Source organism: Eubalaena glacialis, chromosome 19 (genome assembly GCF_028564815.1).
Source record: "Eubalaena glacialis isolate mEubGla1 chromosome 19, mEubGla1.1.hap2.+ XY, whole genome shotgun sequence".
NCBI classification, from domain to species: Eukaryota; Metazoa; Chordata; class Mammalia; order Artiodactyla; family Balaenidae; genus Eubalaena; species Eubalaena glacialis.
Genome location: NC_083734.1, coordinates 22,164,633 through 22,179,890, shown reverse-complemented (window position 1 = coordinate 22,179,890; position 15,258 = coordinate 22,164,633). Strand labels below are relative to the sequence as shown.

The 15,258-nt window shown below is 41.8% G+C and overlaps 2 protein-coding genes across 6 annotated transcripts in view; one reads left to right on the top strand and one right to left on the bottom strand.

Annotated features, from left to right (window-relative positions):
- Window positions 1-15,258, bottom strand: part of LOC133080959 (C-C motif chemokine 4) — a 174,085-nt gene that overhangs the window by 130,419 nt on the left and 28,408 nt on the right. The gene's annotated exons all lie outside the window — the stretch shown is intronic.
- LOC133080278 (C-C motif chemokine 15-like) lies at window positions 1,724-5,236 on the top strand. Its single transcript, XM_061176175.1, has 4 exons — window positions 1,724-1,863; window positions 3,889-3,936; window positions 4,433-4,544; window positions 4,953-5,236. Exons 1-4 carry the CDS (start codon window positions 1,806-1,808, stop codon window positions 5,146-5,148), a joined length of 414 nt encoding a protein of 137 aa, XP_061032158.1. The 5' UTR covers window positions 1,724-1,805; the 3' UTR covers window positions 5,149-5,236.

Here is a 15,258-nt window from a genome sequence, read left to right as displayed (position 1 = left end):
TGAAACCCAGTGTGTAGTTTATACTTTCCGAATATCTCAATTTAGATTAACCCCGTTTAAAGTGCTCAGTAGCCACATGTGGCTAGTAGTTGCTATATTGGACAGTGCAAATCTACAGGCTTCCTCACTCCCATGTCTGGCACTTAGGCTGGGACGACTTGAAGGCTATGCTCATTTGGGACTGTCAACCAGAACACCTGCATGTAGCTTGGGTTTCCTCACAGCATGGCAGCCTCAAGCTAGTCACTCTTCTTAAATGGTGGCTCAGGGCTCCAAGAGTAAGTGTCCCCAGTGATCAAGGTTGAAGCCCCATGGTTTTTCACTCCCTAGCTTCAGAGGTCACATGGCATGCTCCATTGATGGAACCAGTCAAAGCCCTCTCTGCTTCAAGGGGAGAAAACAGACCCCACTGTTTGATGAGAAGCATGTCAACGAATTTGTGGCCATATTTTAAAATGCCACAGGGATGAAAGCCAGGAGATAAATGTTTCTCCTTTCTTCCTCCAGGCAAAATATTCTGCAATGCATTCATAAGGCACTTCAAAAAGTGCCAGCAGAATCAAATGCTAATCCCCACCAACTGGTCCAGGCTCTCATTCCTGCTCCTAGGAACACTTGCCAAATTATCGAGCTTCACCCCACAGTTCTCATGCTCTGCTTTCAGGGGAATCTAAACTAGGAACAAAGATACAGAAATCCCTGCTCTCATGGAGTTTATGTTCTAGAAGAAGAGACAGATATTAAAAGATTTACAAGTAAAGTATATAGTATATTAGATAGTGTTAAGTGCACAGGAGAAAAAATTAAGACAAGAAATTTGGGCAGAGAGAGGTTATAATTTTAGATAGAGTGTCCCAGAAAGACTAACCAGAAAAATAACATTTGAGTAAGGAGCTGAAGGAAGTTAGGGAGAAAGTAATACAGTAATTTAAGGGAAGAGTAACGAAGGCAGAGGGAACAAAAGTCTCTGAACCAGCCTGTATAACTGAAGCAGAATGAGTGAGGGGAAGTAATAGGGCCTGAAAACAGAGAGAAAACAGGGACCAGAGCACATAGGGGCTTGTAGGCTATTAGAAGGATTGGGCTTTACACTGGGGAGATTAAAAAGCCATCGGTGGCGTTTAAACAGGATTGACTTGATCTGATTTATATTTTAACAGGATCACTCTGGCTGCAATGTTGAGAATGAAGTGAAACAGGGCAAGGGCAGAGGAAGGAGACAAATTAGGAGGTTTTGCAAGAATCCTGGTGAGAGATAAGTTTGGCTCAGACAAGATGGAGAGGGTAGATGTGGTGAAAAATAATAAGATTCTGGACACATTTTTGAAAGTAGACCCAATCGTATTTATTAATGGATTGGATGTGGGGGTGAAACAAAGAGAGGAGTCACATGACCGGGTTCACACGTTAGAGCATCCTCTCTGGTCACCCCTGATAACAGGCTGTTCATGCCCTTGAATGGGGTTAACTCCCGAGGAAAAAGTTCTGATTAAAGTATTCAGTGAACCTCCTAGAGGAAGTATCCTTCATAAACTAGTCCCTCCCTTTGCCTGTATCCATTGGGCAGTTGGGAAAGCCTCAAGTCATCCTTGCCCTCTACTTCCTGTTGCCTTCCCAGCCTCGTTCCCTTTTTTAGAAATAGTGTGTTATCTGTTATTCAGCCAAAGAACAGCATTCTGACCTCTGCCCTGTGACTTCCTGGTCCCCCTCTTCTTATAAATACAAGGGCAGAGCTGGGGTCTGGGGGAGTCAGAGAGCAGAGAGCCCAGGAGTTCTCAGGCTGGTACTGGCTGTGCACGGGGAAGATGAAGACCTCAATAGCTGCCCTCTCCTGCCTCATCCTTGCTGCCCAGGCTGCAGTTGGTGAGTTCGGTCAGCCTTCTCACAGGTGGGCAGATTGATGGTAACGCGCAGTCCAGGGAGGAGACGCAGAGGGACACCTTTGTCCCAACAGGGATGTGATACTTGGTTAAAAGCAGCAGCAGTAGGTATGGACCTCTCCCTGCAGCCTTCGGTCCCTGGGGAAAACTGTATACAGGTGACTGGTCCCACCTGGGGAAACAATTCTCTCCCTTTCATGGCCAGAATTATCTGACACTTTCTCTTAGCTGATATAGGACCATTATGGGCTAGATCAAGAGAATTGTAGTAAAATTGTAAATCTGTAGAAAGGGTATAGAATTCTATGATGTTAGAGCTATTATATACCCTCTGGTGTAAAACTATCATTTCAGGGAGGAAATTGGACAAGCCAGGCAAGTGACTCACCCAAGTCTACTTAATCATATTTATTTATTTAACCAATAAATATCTAGTACTTCCTACGTGAAAGCAGGCACTGTTCTAAGCGTCTTATAGATATTAATACGTTGGATCCTCCTAACAATGCTGTGGGGTAGACTATCAGCAAATTATATGGTTTTGCTTATTATTATTATTATTCTCATTTTACAAATGAGAAAGCTGAGGCATAGAAACCCTAGATAACTTGCTCAAGATCACACAGCCATAAGTGGTGGCGTTAGGATACAAGCTAGTTAACAAGCTATTATGGAAAGACATGTCATTTAAGACTTTTGCAAGCCCCACACACATCATATCAAGCGTGTTGAAGTGTGTGCACATGCCTCATTTAATATAATTCATATGTAACTATATAAGAAATGAGCTAAAAGTTTAGTTGTGTTTGCCTAATTAGCATAGTACAGGTCTACAACCCCTTATCAAAATCTCTGGGGCTAGATGTATTTTGGAATGCAGAATTTTTCAGGTTTTAAAAAGATAAAAAAATATGACCCAGCAATTCCTTTTCTTGATATACCCAAAAAACTGAAAGCAGATACATGAAGAGATACCTGTACAACCATGCTAACAGCAGCATGAATTTTAATCGCCAAAAGGGGGAAGCAACCCAAGTGTCCATTGACAAACAAATGGATTGAAAAACAGGGTATATACATACAATGGAATATTATTCAGCCTGAAAGAATAAGGAAATTCTGATACATGCTACAACATGGATGAATATTGAAGACATAATGATAAGTGAGATAAGCCAGTCACAAAAGGACAAATGGTATAATTCCACTCATATGAGGTACTTCAAGTAGTTAAATTCAGAGACAGAAAGTAGAATGGCAGTGGCCCAGGGAATGGGGTAGAGGGAAATGGGGAGTTATTGTTTAATGGGTACAGAGTTTCAGTTTTGCAAGATGGAAAAAGTTCCATGGATGGATTGTGATGAGTTGCACAATATGTGAATGTACTTAATGTTACTGAACTGTACACTTAGAGATGATTAAAATTGTATACTTTATATTATGTACATTTTATCACATTCTAAACATATATATTTTTAAAAAGGTAACACATACCTGGACATTACTTAACATCCCTGACAGAATCTGAGAGACACATTAACCAAACACAGTAATATTTCTGCAGCAAACACATTTACTCCTATGTTAAAGGAGTAAATAAAGCCTGTAGATAGCCTCACTTCACTTTGGGTGACATTGTGCCACCAAATCATTTAATGAAAAATTTGTCTGCTTCCAGAGTCCTGTGAATTCCAAAAATGTGTAGAAAGCATTGTGGACTGTATCACATTATGTAGCTAATCAACTGATTTATTTGTGTTGGATTTGCAATTTGCTTTTTGTATTCAAGTCAATAGAATGTTTTCATGTCTCAAACTTTTTCAAAAGTTCCCTGAAAAGTCTCAGGGCCTTGATAGAGAAAATGGGCCTGGAGGCAGGTCTGGTCCAGTGGTCCAGCATCCTTGCCTCCCTACCAGGGGATGGGGTTGAGGAATGAGATAGATGGAGATGTTGAAACAACTGCTTCCCAGTAATTTTTCTTCCCTTCTCTACTGTTTCTCTCAAATAGAACACCTGATGCCGAACCTGAAGGATGAACACTCAATAGCTCAAGGAGGTAAAATTTTGTTATGGTATACATTTAAAAACAGCCAGCAGGTACAGATCTGCTCAATGGCTTCAGTCTACCTCGTTTACAGGGCCTGGGGGGAGAGGAGGGTCCTGTGGGTGGTGAACATCTCCAAGGAAGTTCAGGATGGGCCATGGGTCCATAGATGGCCTCTTCTGTAGATGACTTCTATTCCACCTGGCTGTGGCTCATCTGGGGGACGGGGGAGGGGTGCTCTCTGGTGCCCCCTGCAGGCCTCAGACCCTTCCTCTTCTGGGAGGAAAGGTCCTGCTCTGTTGTGGCCCTGCCTGGATGCCCTCAGACACACAGCTCATCCCTGGGGAGAGTGAAGCAAGGAGACACCAGCAAGTGCCGGCAGACAAGGAAAACATCCCTTTCGAGTCCTGCACCTTCTTACCCTTCCCAGTACTCAGGAGCAAAGGGGGAAAGGATCTAGTTTTCCTCAGACTCAGTTCTTAAGAAGTGACCCTTTCTCTTGCTGTAGGCTTTCACCGTCCCACTGACTGCTGCATGTCTTACACCTCACGAAATATCCGATGTGTATTCATGAAAGATTATGTAGAAACGACCAGTGCGTGTTCCTGGCCTGCTGTCATGTAAGTGCCAAGCTCACTGGCCATGTCTGGGGGTGTTGGGGGAGGCACCTGATGGATGGATGTCCAGAAAAGTCCCACCCTCTGGATCCTGCCAGGTCAGCTGAGGCTTATGTCCTCATTAGGATCCTGCAGGGCATCAGGTATGAGATGTTCCCAGGGAAGAAGGAAGCTAGGGAAGGAAGGAGAGAGCAGGAGCGACGCTGCCCAAGGAAACTCCATGAGTCACTAAGGGAATCTCGGAGGCTGATGGAGGGTCTCAGAGAGGGGCCACTCTGAGCTCCTGCAGCAGAGCAAGGAAAGAACAGGCTGGGCCGAGTGGGGAATCTGAGGGGCAGGGAGGATGGGCCTCCCCATCCCCATTTGCTGAACCCTCCTCTGTTTGTAATCTTTCCCCCCTTTGCTCCCCAGCTTCATCACCAAGAGGGAGCAGCATGTCTGTGCTAACCCCAAAGATGAGCGAGTTCAGAAATGCATGTTGGACCTGAAGCTAAGATCAGCAATCAAGGACCTGAGAACGCTATTTCTTGAGAAGGGAAACTTGGAGTCGGCCCCCTCACCCCCATCTCTCTTTCCCCGACTACCTCCTAGGTGGGCCCTGGCCTGAATTATTTTTTAAAAAGCAACAATTACTGTTCTGTTCTGTTCTGGTTACAAAAGCAGTGCATTAATAAAGAGTATCCAATTTAACTTTACTCCAACTTTAAGAGGAAAAAGAATCTGTCGGAATTGCTGAACTTTGGATTTGTGTTTTTGTCAAAACAAGACATCATAGTAAAATTTTTTAAAAGCTAAAAACATGACATTCAAATATAGATTGAATGTGTGTCAAAGATGTATTTAACCCATTAATGAAGGAACAATTAAACTGATTCAAAGATCATCTGAGGAACAGATGATATAGTTATTTAGTTATTGGGGATGGCATTCTGAAATGTTAAGTTAGAGAAAAACAAATTAATATCCTATAGGGCAGGGGTCCCCAACTCCTGGGCCGTGGACTGGTACCAGTCCGCAGCCTGTTAGGAACCTGGCTGCACAGCAGGAGGCAAGTGGCGGGTGAGCGAGAGAGCGAAGCTTCTGCCGCTCCCCATCGCTCCCCAGTGCTCGCATTGCCACCTGAACCATCTCCCCCGCACCCCATCTGTAGAAAAATTGTCTTCCACAAAACCGGTCCATGGTGCCAAAAAGGTTGGGGACCGCTGCTATAGGGCAATAGATCTGTAACTTTGGGGATTATCTTTTCTACTAGACAAAAATCCCTTGCATCTGTGCTTGGTAAAAAGCTACAAGTTACAAGACATAAAGAAGGAACCACAATAAGACGTGTAGGGGGGCAGACTTATGATATAGTCAAGTCCCATACTCCCTGGTAGGTGACCCACAGACTGGAGAATAATTCCATTGCAGAGGTTCTCCCACAAGAGTGAGAGGTCTGAGCCCCACATCAGGCACCCCAGCCCAGGGGTCCTGAACCAGGAAGACAAGCCCCCAGAGCATTTGGCTTTGAAGGCCAGCAGGGCTTAATTTTGGCAGTCCCAGAGAACTGAGGGAAATAGAGACTTTACTCTTTAAGGGCACACACAAAATCTCACAGGCCTTGGGACCCAGAGCAAAAGCAAACATTTGATAGGAGCCTGGGTCAGACCTACCTGCTGATCTTGGGGAGTCTCCCAGAGAGGCAGGAGGCAACTGCAGCTCACCCTGGGGACATAGACACTGGCAGCAGCTATCCTTGGGAGCTCCTTCTACCACGTGGACACTGGTGCTGGGGGCACCACTGTGGAATCTTCCCTCTAGCTTATTGCTCCAGGATCCAGCCCTGCCCTGGCCCAACAGCTTGTAGGCACCACTGCTGGGACACCTCAGGCCAAGCAAGTCACTGGGTGGGAACACAGCCTCACCATCAGCAGACAGGCTGCCTTAAGACCCCCTGAGCCTACAGCCACCTCTGGACATGGCCTCACCCACCAGAGTTCCAGAACCCAGCTCCACTCACCGGTGGGCAGGCACCAGCCCCAGAATCCTCAAGTCCCCAGCTCTGCACTATAAGAAGCCTGCTTTAGCCTCTGGACAAGCCTCACCCACCAGGGGGCAGACACCACATGCAAGAAAACCACAATCCCACAGCCTACAAAACCAGCCTGCCCACCAGCAGGCCAGATCCTACCTTGGGACCAGCTGGGCCTCAATCTTGCCCACTAGCAGGCCAATACAAGCTTTGGGACAACCCAGTCATCATCATAGCCAATTGTATCAGGAACTGCTCACCCCCACCACCAGTGATCTGACACCAGCTCTGGGACCCCTGAGCCCTGCAACCAGACTCCAGGATCCGGCTCTGCCTGCCAGTAGTCTGGCACTAACTCCAAGACCTGGCTTCACCCACCAGTAGGCAGATAACACCCTGGAGTCTTCTAGATCCTGACTCTGCCCACCAGTGAGCCAGCACTAGCCCTGGGGCTCCCTGGAGTTCTGCAGTCAGCAGCCCTGTGACCAGGCCCTACTAACCAGCAGCCAACAGCTCCTGCTCCAGTTCTGCCAGGCAGAACCTGGCAAACAAACAGACCAGGGCCAACCAAGCCTATCAGACACCCACATAGCCCCCCACAACAGAAGGAACCACACAGCCCTCATAGGGGGAACCCCTAGAGCATACAGCTTGGATGATGAGAGGGGCATGTACCGATGGGATGCACAGGACGTCTCCTGCAGAAGGCCACTTCTCCAAGGTTAAGAAATATAACTCATGTACCAGATACATAAAAATACAAACAGCAACTTAGGCAACATGAGGTGACAGAGGAAGATGCACCAGACAAAGCAACAAGATTAAACCTCAGAAGAAGAACTAAGTGAAGTGGAGATAGGCAATCTACCCAAGAAAGAGTAGGGTAGCGACTGTAAAGATGACCAAAGAACCTGGGAGAAGAATGAATGCACAGAGCAAAAAGTGAGAAGTCTTTCACAAAGAGTTAGAAAATATAAAGTAAACCCAAAAAGAGATGAAGAATACAACAACGGAAATGAAAAACACACTAGAAGGAGTCAACAGTAGACTAAATGATACAGAGGAATGGATCAGCCAGCTGGAAGAGAGTCGTGGAAATAACTGATGCCAAACAGAAAAAAAGAAAAAAGAATTAGAGAAATGAGGACAGTTTAAGAGAACTCTGGGACAATATCAAACACACAAATATTCACATTACAGGGGTCCCAGAAGAAGAAAAGCAAGAGAAAGGGGCTGAGAACATATTTGAAGACATAATAGCTGAAAATGTCCCTAACCTGGGAAAGGAAACAAATACCCAAGTCCAGGAAGCACACAGAGTCCCACACAGGATTAACCAAAGAGGAACACACCAAGACACAGTGTATCAATAACTAAAATTTAAAGATAAAGAGAGAATATTAAAAGCAGCAAAGGGGGACTTCTCTGGCAGTCCAGGGGTTAAGACTCCACTCTTCCACTGCAGAGGGAGCAGGTTTGATCCCTGGTCAGGGAACAAAGATCCCGCATGCTGCACGGTGTGGCCAAAAAAAAAACAAAAAAAAAGAGAGAGTGCATTGGAATAGTCAAGGGTGGAATTTCAACCAGAATGTTCAGGGAGAAATAAATTGACACCTGAAAATTACAAAAACAAAATAAACATCATGAAAATAAACTTTAAAAATATATTTAAAAAAATAAAGACAACAAAGGAAAAGCAACAAATGACATACAAGGGAACTCCCATAAGGCTATTCGCTGACTTTTCAGCAGACACTCTACAGGCCAGAAGGGAGTGACACAATATATTTAAAGTAATGAAAGGGAAATATTTACGAACAAGAATACTCTACCCAGAAAAACTCTCATTCAGATTTGACGGAAAGACCAGTACGTTTACAGACAAGCAGAAACTAAAAGAGTTCAGCACCACCAAACCACCTTTACAAGAAATGTTAAAAGGACATCTCCAAGTGAAAAAGAAAAGGCCGCAATTAGAAACATGAAAACTATGAAAGGAAATAGTTCACCAGTAAATGCAAATATATAGTAAAGAATCAACCATGTACAAAACTAGTAGGAAGGTTAAAAGACAAAACTAGTAAAATCATCTATATCCACAATTAGCAGTTAAGGGATAAACAAAACTGTTAGATGTAAAATATGATATCAAAATCAGTAATCATGAGAGGTGGAGAGTACAAATGCAGGGTTGTTAAAATGCATTTGAAATGAGAGATCAGCAACTTAAAACAATCATGTATACATATATACATTGCTATATAAAAACCTCATAGTAACCACAAACGAAAAATCTGTAATAAGTATACACACACACAAATGAAAAAGGAATCCAAACATAACAATAAAGATAGTCATCAAATCACAAGGAAAGAGAACAAAACCAGAAGAAAGGAACAAAAAAGACCAACAAAGCAACCCCAAAACAATTAACAAAATGGAAATAAGAAGATACATATCAATAATTACTTTAAATGTAAATGGACTAAGTGCTCCAATCAAAACACATAGAGTGGCCCAATAGACACAAAAACAAGATCCATACATATGCTGCCTACAAAAGACCCACTTCAGATCTAAAGACACACACGGACTGAAAGTGAGGGTATGAGAAAAGGTATTCCACACAAATGGAAATCAAAAGAAAGCCAGGGTAGCAATACTTATATCATACAAAATAGACTTTAAAATAAAGACTCTTACAAGATACAAAGAAGGACATTATCCAATGATCAAGGGATTAATTCAAGAAGAAGATATAAACAATCGTAAAAATATATGCACCCAATATAGGAGCACCTAAATAGATAAAGCAAATATTAATGGACATAAAGGGAGAAACTGACAGTAACACAATAATAGTAGGAAACTTTAACATCCCAATTACATCAACAGAGAGACCCTCCAAACAGAAAATCAACAAGGAAACACTGGCCATAAATGACACATTAGACCTAATAGATATATAGATAGATAGATAGATATAGGTATAGGTATAGAACATTCCATCCAATTGCAGCAGAACACATTCTTTTCAAGTGCACACAGAACATTCTCCAGGATAGATCACATACTAGGCCACAAAATAAGCCTTGGTAAATTTAAGAAAACTGAAATCATATCAAGCATCTTTTCCAACCACAACGCTATGAGACTAGAAATCACCTACAAGAAAAAAACCACAAAAAACACAAAACATGGAGGCCAAAAAACATGCTACTAAACAGTCAATGGATTACTGAAGAAATCAAAAGAGGAAATCAAAAAATACCAGACAAATGAAAATGAAAACATGACGATCTAGAACCTATGAGACACAGCAAAAGCAGTTCTAAGAGGGAAGTTTACAGCAATACAAGCTTACCTTAGGAAACAAGAAAAAATATCATATAAACAACCTAACCTTACAATTAAAGAAAATAAAAAAGAAGAACAAACAAAAGTCATAGAAAGAAAGAAATCATAAGGATCAGAGCAGAAATAAGTGAAATAGAGACTAAAAAAATAGAAAAGATTAATGAAACAAAGAGCTAGTTCTTTGAAAAGATTTTAAAAAATGATAAACCTTTAGCCAGATTCTTCAAGAAAAAAAGGGAGAGGGCCCAAATCAATAAAATCAGAAATTAAAAAGGAGAAGTTACAACTGAAACTACAGAAATACAAAGGATCATAAGAGACTACTATGAAAAACTATATGCCGATAAAATGGACAACCTAGAAAAACTGGACAAATTCTTAGGAATGTACAAACTCCCAAGACTGAATCAGGAAGAAATAGAAAATATGAACAGACAAATTATCAGTAATGAAATTGAATCAGTAATTTTTAAACTCCCAACAAACAAAAGTCCAAGACAAGGTGAATTCTACCAAACATTTAGAGAAGAGTTAACATCTCTCCATCTCAAACTATTCCAAAAAATTGCACAGGGAGGAACACTCCCAAACTCATTCTATGAGGCCAGCATTACCCTGATACCAAAACCAAAGGTAACACAAAGAAAGAAAATTACAGGCCAATATCACTGATGAACATAGATGCAAAAATCCTCAACAAAATCCTAGCAAACCAAAATCAACAATACCCACTCCTGGGTATATAGCTGAAAAAATTAAAACACTAGTTTGAAAAGATACATGAACCCTAATGTTCCACAGCATTATTTACAATTGCCAAGATATGAAATCAGCCTAAGTGTCCATCAACAGATGAATGGATAAAGAAGATGTGATATAGGGACTTCCCTGGTGGTCCAGTGGTCAGGACTCTGTGCTCCAAATGTGGGGGCCTTGAGTTCGATCCCTGGTCAGGAAACTAGATCCCACAGGCCACAACTAAAAAAAAGCCCACATGCCACAACTAAAAGATCCCACATGCTGCAACTAAGGAGCCTGCATGCTGCAACTAAAAAAGATCCCACATGCCACAATGAGGATCCCATGTGCTGCAACTGAGACCCGGCATAGCCAAATAAATAAATAAATATTTTTTTTTAAAAAGATGTGGTATATATATATACAAAGGAATACTATTCAGTCTTAGAAGAAGAATGAAATTTTGACATTTGCAACAACATGGGTGAACTTGGAGGGCATTACGCTAAGTGAAATAAGTCAGAGAGAGAAAGACAAATACTGTGATATCACTTATATGTGGAATCTAAAAAATACGACAAACTTGTGAATGTAAGAAAAAAAATAAACTCACAGATAGAGAGAACAAATTAGTGGTTACCAGCGGGGTGAGTGAAGCGAGGAGGGGCAATAGAGGCATAGAGGTTTAACAGGTACAAACTATTATGCATAAAATAATCTACAAGGGGACTTCCATGGCAGTCCAGTGGTTAAGACTCCGTGTTCCCAAGGCAGGGGGCACGGGTTCAATCCCTGGTCAGGGAACTAAGATCCCACATGCCATACGGTGCAGCCTAAAAAATTAAAAATAAAAATAAAATTAAAATAAGCTGCAAGGATACATTGTACAACACAGGGAATATAGCCAATGTCTTATAACAACCATAAATGGAGTATAACCTTTAAAAATTGTGAATCACTACATTGTACTCTTATAACTTATATAATGTTGTACATCAACTATACTACAATCAACAAAAGTCTCAAAAGAAAATTTTAAAACCCACAGATTCATAGTTTGTCTCATCTTATCCTCCCTACTAAAATAGCTAACCTTTGACTACAGTTTAGAAAATTTTCTTTTACTCCATCATTTGGGAGATGATTGGGGGGTGGTCAGGGGTAAAGCACAGATGCATACAATTTAAATAAGCATTACAGGTGATTCATATGCAGGTGGTCCTAGAACCTCACTTAGAGATACCATTTTAGGAGGTGTGGGTAAGCAGGTAGGAAGGCTAGCTGGTGGACCAGTGAAGGGGAAGAGTGCCTTAGTGTATTTTACTCCTTCAGGGATACCTTTCTTTTTTCCCATAAGTGGAAACCCCTAGTTCCCTAGTGGTAAATGTAGATTCTAATTATCGGGCCCTGGCTGTGGCGAGTGAAAAGGAAGGAGGGGTGCGACCAGTCGGGCTTTCAGAGGTTGTCAGAGAGCTTCATTTCTAAGGCGCAGAGAGAGGTGGGGCTTCTTGCCTTTGACCAGCAGTTATCCAGGTCACAGCCCAATTCTCTCTCTGGCCCATAGTCCCCTCTGGAAGACTCCCACAGCAGATACCCTTCTTTATTATTTTTTTAAATTTTTATTGGGGTATAATTGATTTACAATGTTGTGTTAGTTTCAGGTGTACAGCAAAGTGAATCTGTTATACATATACACATATCCACTCTTTTTTAGATTCTTTTCCCATATAGACCTTTACAGAGGATATCCTTCTTTAGTTAGAGAACCGTGTTTGCAGCTTTATCCTGGGGGCAACCCCTGACTGTCCTAAAGTGGGGACTGGCAAGGTCCTAGCTTGTTCTTTGGACCCAAGCTTCTTCTCCTAATACCCACCGACTCCGATTTTTGGGTTACCCAGGGTCCTGTTGGAAAAATATTTTCTCAATGATCTTCTCCATCACCTATGTGAGGATACAAGTTTTTCAGCCGCCTTGTGTTTTGCCATCGAGTTGACAAATGTCCTTTATATAGAACAGAAATTTCTCACCTTATGGTCAGCTTTCTGTCATCTTTTCGGATTCTCTGCTACTACTATGAATTTATTTTTAATAAATTTTTTTATTTTCATACTTATTCTGTCATTTCAGTGGGATTGGGGGAGGTAAAAGAAGCAAACACAGATGTTCAGGGTTCTGGCCTGTATTTTGACCCAATTATGATCATTTCCTGTTGCTCTCATTACTTGTGGTGGCAACAGCAGCTTTTGGCTTCTCCGTTGAGATTTTGTTTCAGAGGCTTGAAGATCTCAAAGAGTTACTGGATTTAAAAATGCTAGGCCTAAGGGCAATGTGTGTGGTTTCTTTGGTCGAGTTGTTAGCTCAGTAGAATGAATGGCGGGCACAGACCACCTGAGCAGTGTGGATAGCAGAGGGCCAGGTATCCCCTGATCGAGGCTTTTGGTCACGACACTAGCAGCTGGAAAGAAATGAGGGGTGGAAACTGAGAATTTCCTTTCTGCCCAAGCATCTGGTCAATCACAACAGTTCTCTGAGCTCTTTGAGGAGAAAATGGCATGTTATGTTAGGTCAATTATGTAATACTCTCTTTTCAGAGTTCCTCAAAAAAAAAAATGTTCTCTTTCGCTTCCTTGATTTCTGTGGTGCTTCTGCCAGAAATGTTCCTCCTCTCAACCTTCTCAGAAAAACTCAACCCATCCTGCATGGTTCAATTTAGATGCCACCATAAAACCTTCCCCTACTATCCCAGCCAGAGCAGCTCTCTCCCTTTCTCTGGAATCCTGAAACAGATATTTATCGTCACTCAAACAGATAATGATTGAGTGACTACTTTATGTTATACATTATGGTAGGCATTAGGAAAACCATGAGACCAAAACAAACTACATTCCTGCCCTTCAAGTATATTTCAGTGTATAAGAGGACATTTATAAGAGGAGAATATGATACAGTGACTTTCATAAAGTTAGAATATTTATTCAGAAATTGGTTCTGAACTCCTATTATATGTCAAGTACTCTTTTAGGCACTGGGGAAATGTATGGTGAAAAGGACAAAATCACTGTCTTGCATGAGCTTGCAGTGTTATTCAACTGTCATTAACCCCCTTTGTCCAATGACTTATTCAATGACTTTAATAAAATTCCATCAACAAAGTAAAAAAAAAAAAAAAAAAAAGACTATTTCAGGGTATAGAGAAGACTGAAAATAAGACTAAGATATGATATCTGTGTGCAAAAATCATATCTAATTCATCACTAAATCTCTAAATTATTATGCAACACTGGATTACAATGATGAGTTTTTTTGTACTGGGGGCAACCAGCCTGGGACTCTGGCCTACCCCGCCCCAGTCAGGAGGCCCAAAGGCTGAAGAGACCAGTACAGTAAAGTACACCAGTTAGGAAGCTGTGCTATAGTTCAGGGCTTCTGAAATTTTGCATGCATAAGAATCACCTGGAGGGCTCGTTAAAACACACAAATTCTGATTCAGTAGGACTAGGTGGGGCAAAGAATCAGCATTTCCACCAAGTTCCCAGGTAATGCTGATGCTGCAGGAGTGGAAATTTGAAGAGGAACTCTCACTCTCAACTCCGTAACTTCAGCATTGTTTGCAACTTTTTATTTATTTATTTATTTATTATATTTTATTTTTGGCTGTGTTGGGTCTTCATTTCTGTGTGAGGGCTTTCTCCAGTTGCGGAGAGCGGGGGCCACTCTTCATCACGGTGCGCGGGCCTCTCACTATCGCGGCCTCTCTTGTTGTGGAGCACAGGCTCCAGACGCGCAGGCTCAGTAGTTGTGGCTCACGGGCTTAGTTGCTCCACGGCATGTGGGATCTTCCCGGACCAGGGATCGAACCCATGTCCCCTGCATTGGCAGGCAGATTCTTAACCACTGCGCCACCAGGGAAGCCCCTGCAACTTTTATATAAAGCACATATTTCTTTAGTAACCAAAAAATAATGTCAAAGAATTGAAAAAAAATGAATCTTCATTGTCTTTTCAAGGACAAACAACAAAATGGGCCGGCTTTTGACTTGTGTTAATTCTTGATTTTTTTCATGATGAAGCTTATCAAAGCTACTTAATTATAAAAGAAATATACAATTGGGAAAAGTTTAAATATGGCTAAATAAGTCTGACAACCAATTTTGAATTTTTAAAAGTAAAAATCTCAGAAGTGCAAAATAGCTAGAAAAATCTGTGCTTTAAAGTTGTAAAGAAAAATCCATATTTTCACTATTTCATTTTTAGAACCACAGACAAGATTTTTAAAGTAAAGGAAAAAAAAGGATTTTAAAAGTAATATAGCTCATTCCCTTTTCTCTTGGTGTGAGCCAGTGCTTGGACAGAGGGCATGACCCACTTGGTTGAGGCCAGTGGGGCTGGAAGACTTCTCACACACAGGCAATGAAGCAAAGAAGTAAACATATTAAGGGTCCCACCCACCCTTTCCATATTATTCAATTTTTTTAAATCAGTGCATATGTGTTGCTTTGAAAAACATTTTAAACATTTTTTAAAATAATTTTATTTATTTTATTTTTTTGGCTGCATTGGGTCTGCGTTGCTGCGCGCGGGCTTTCTCTAGTTGTGGCGAGCGGGGGCTACT

Bases quoted from the DNA above. Each gene is read 5' to 3' on its own strand.
- LOC133080278 (XM_061176175.1), top strand. From the start codon at position 1,806: ATGAAGACCTCAATAGCTGCCCTCTCCTGCCTCATCCTTGCTGCCCAG. The intron at 3,937-4,432 runs GTAAAATTTTGT...CTCTTGCTGTAG, and splicing joins ACACTCAATAGCTCAAGGAG to GCTTTCACCGTCCCACTGAC. The intron at 4,545-4,952 runs GTAAGTGCCAAG...TTTGCTCCCCAG, and splicing joins TGTTCCTGGCCTGCTGTCAT to CTTCATCACCAAGAGGGAGC.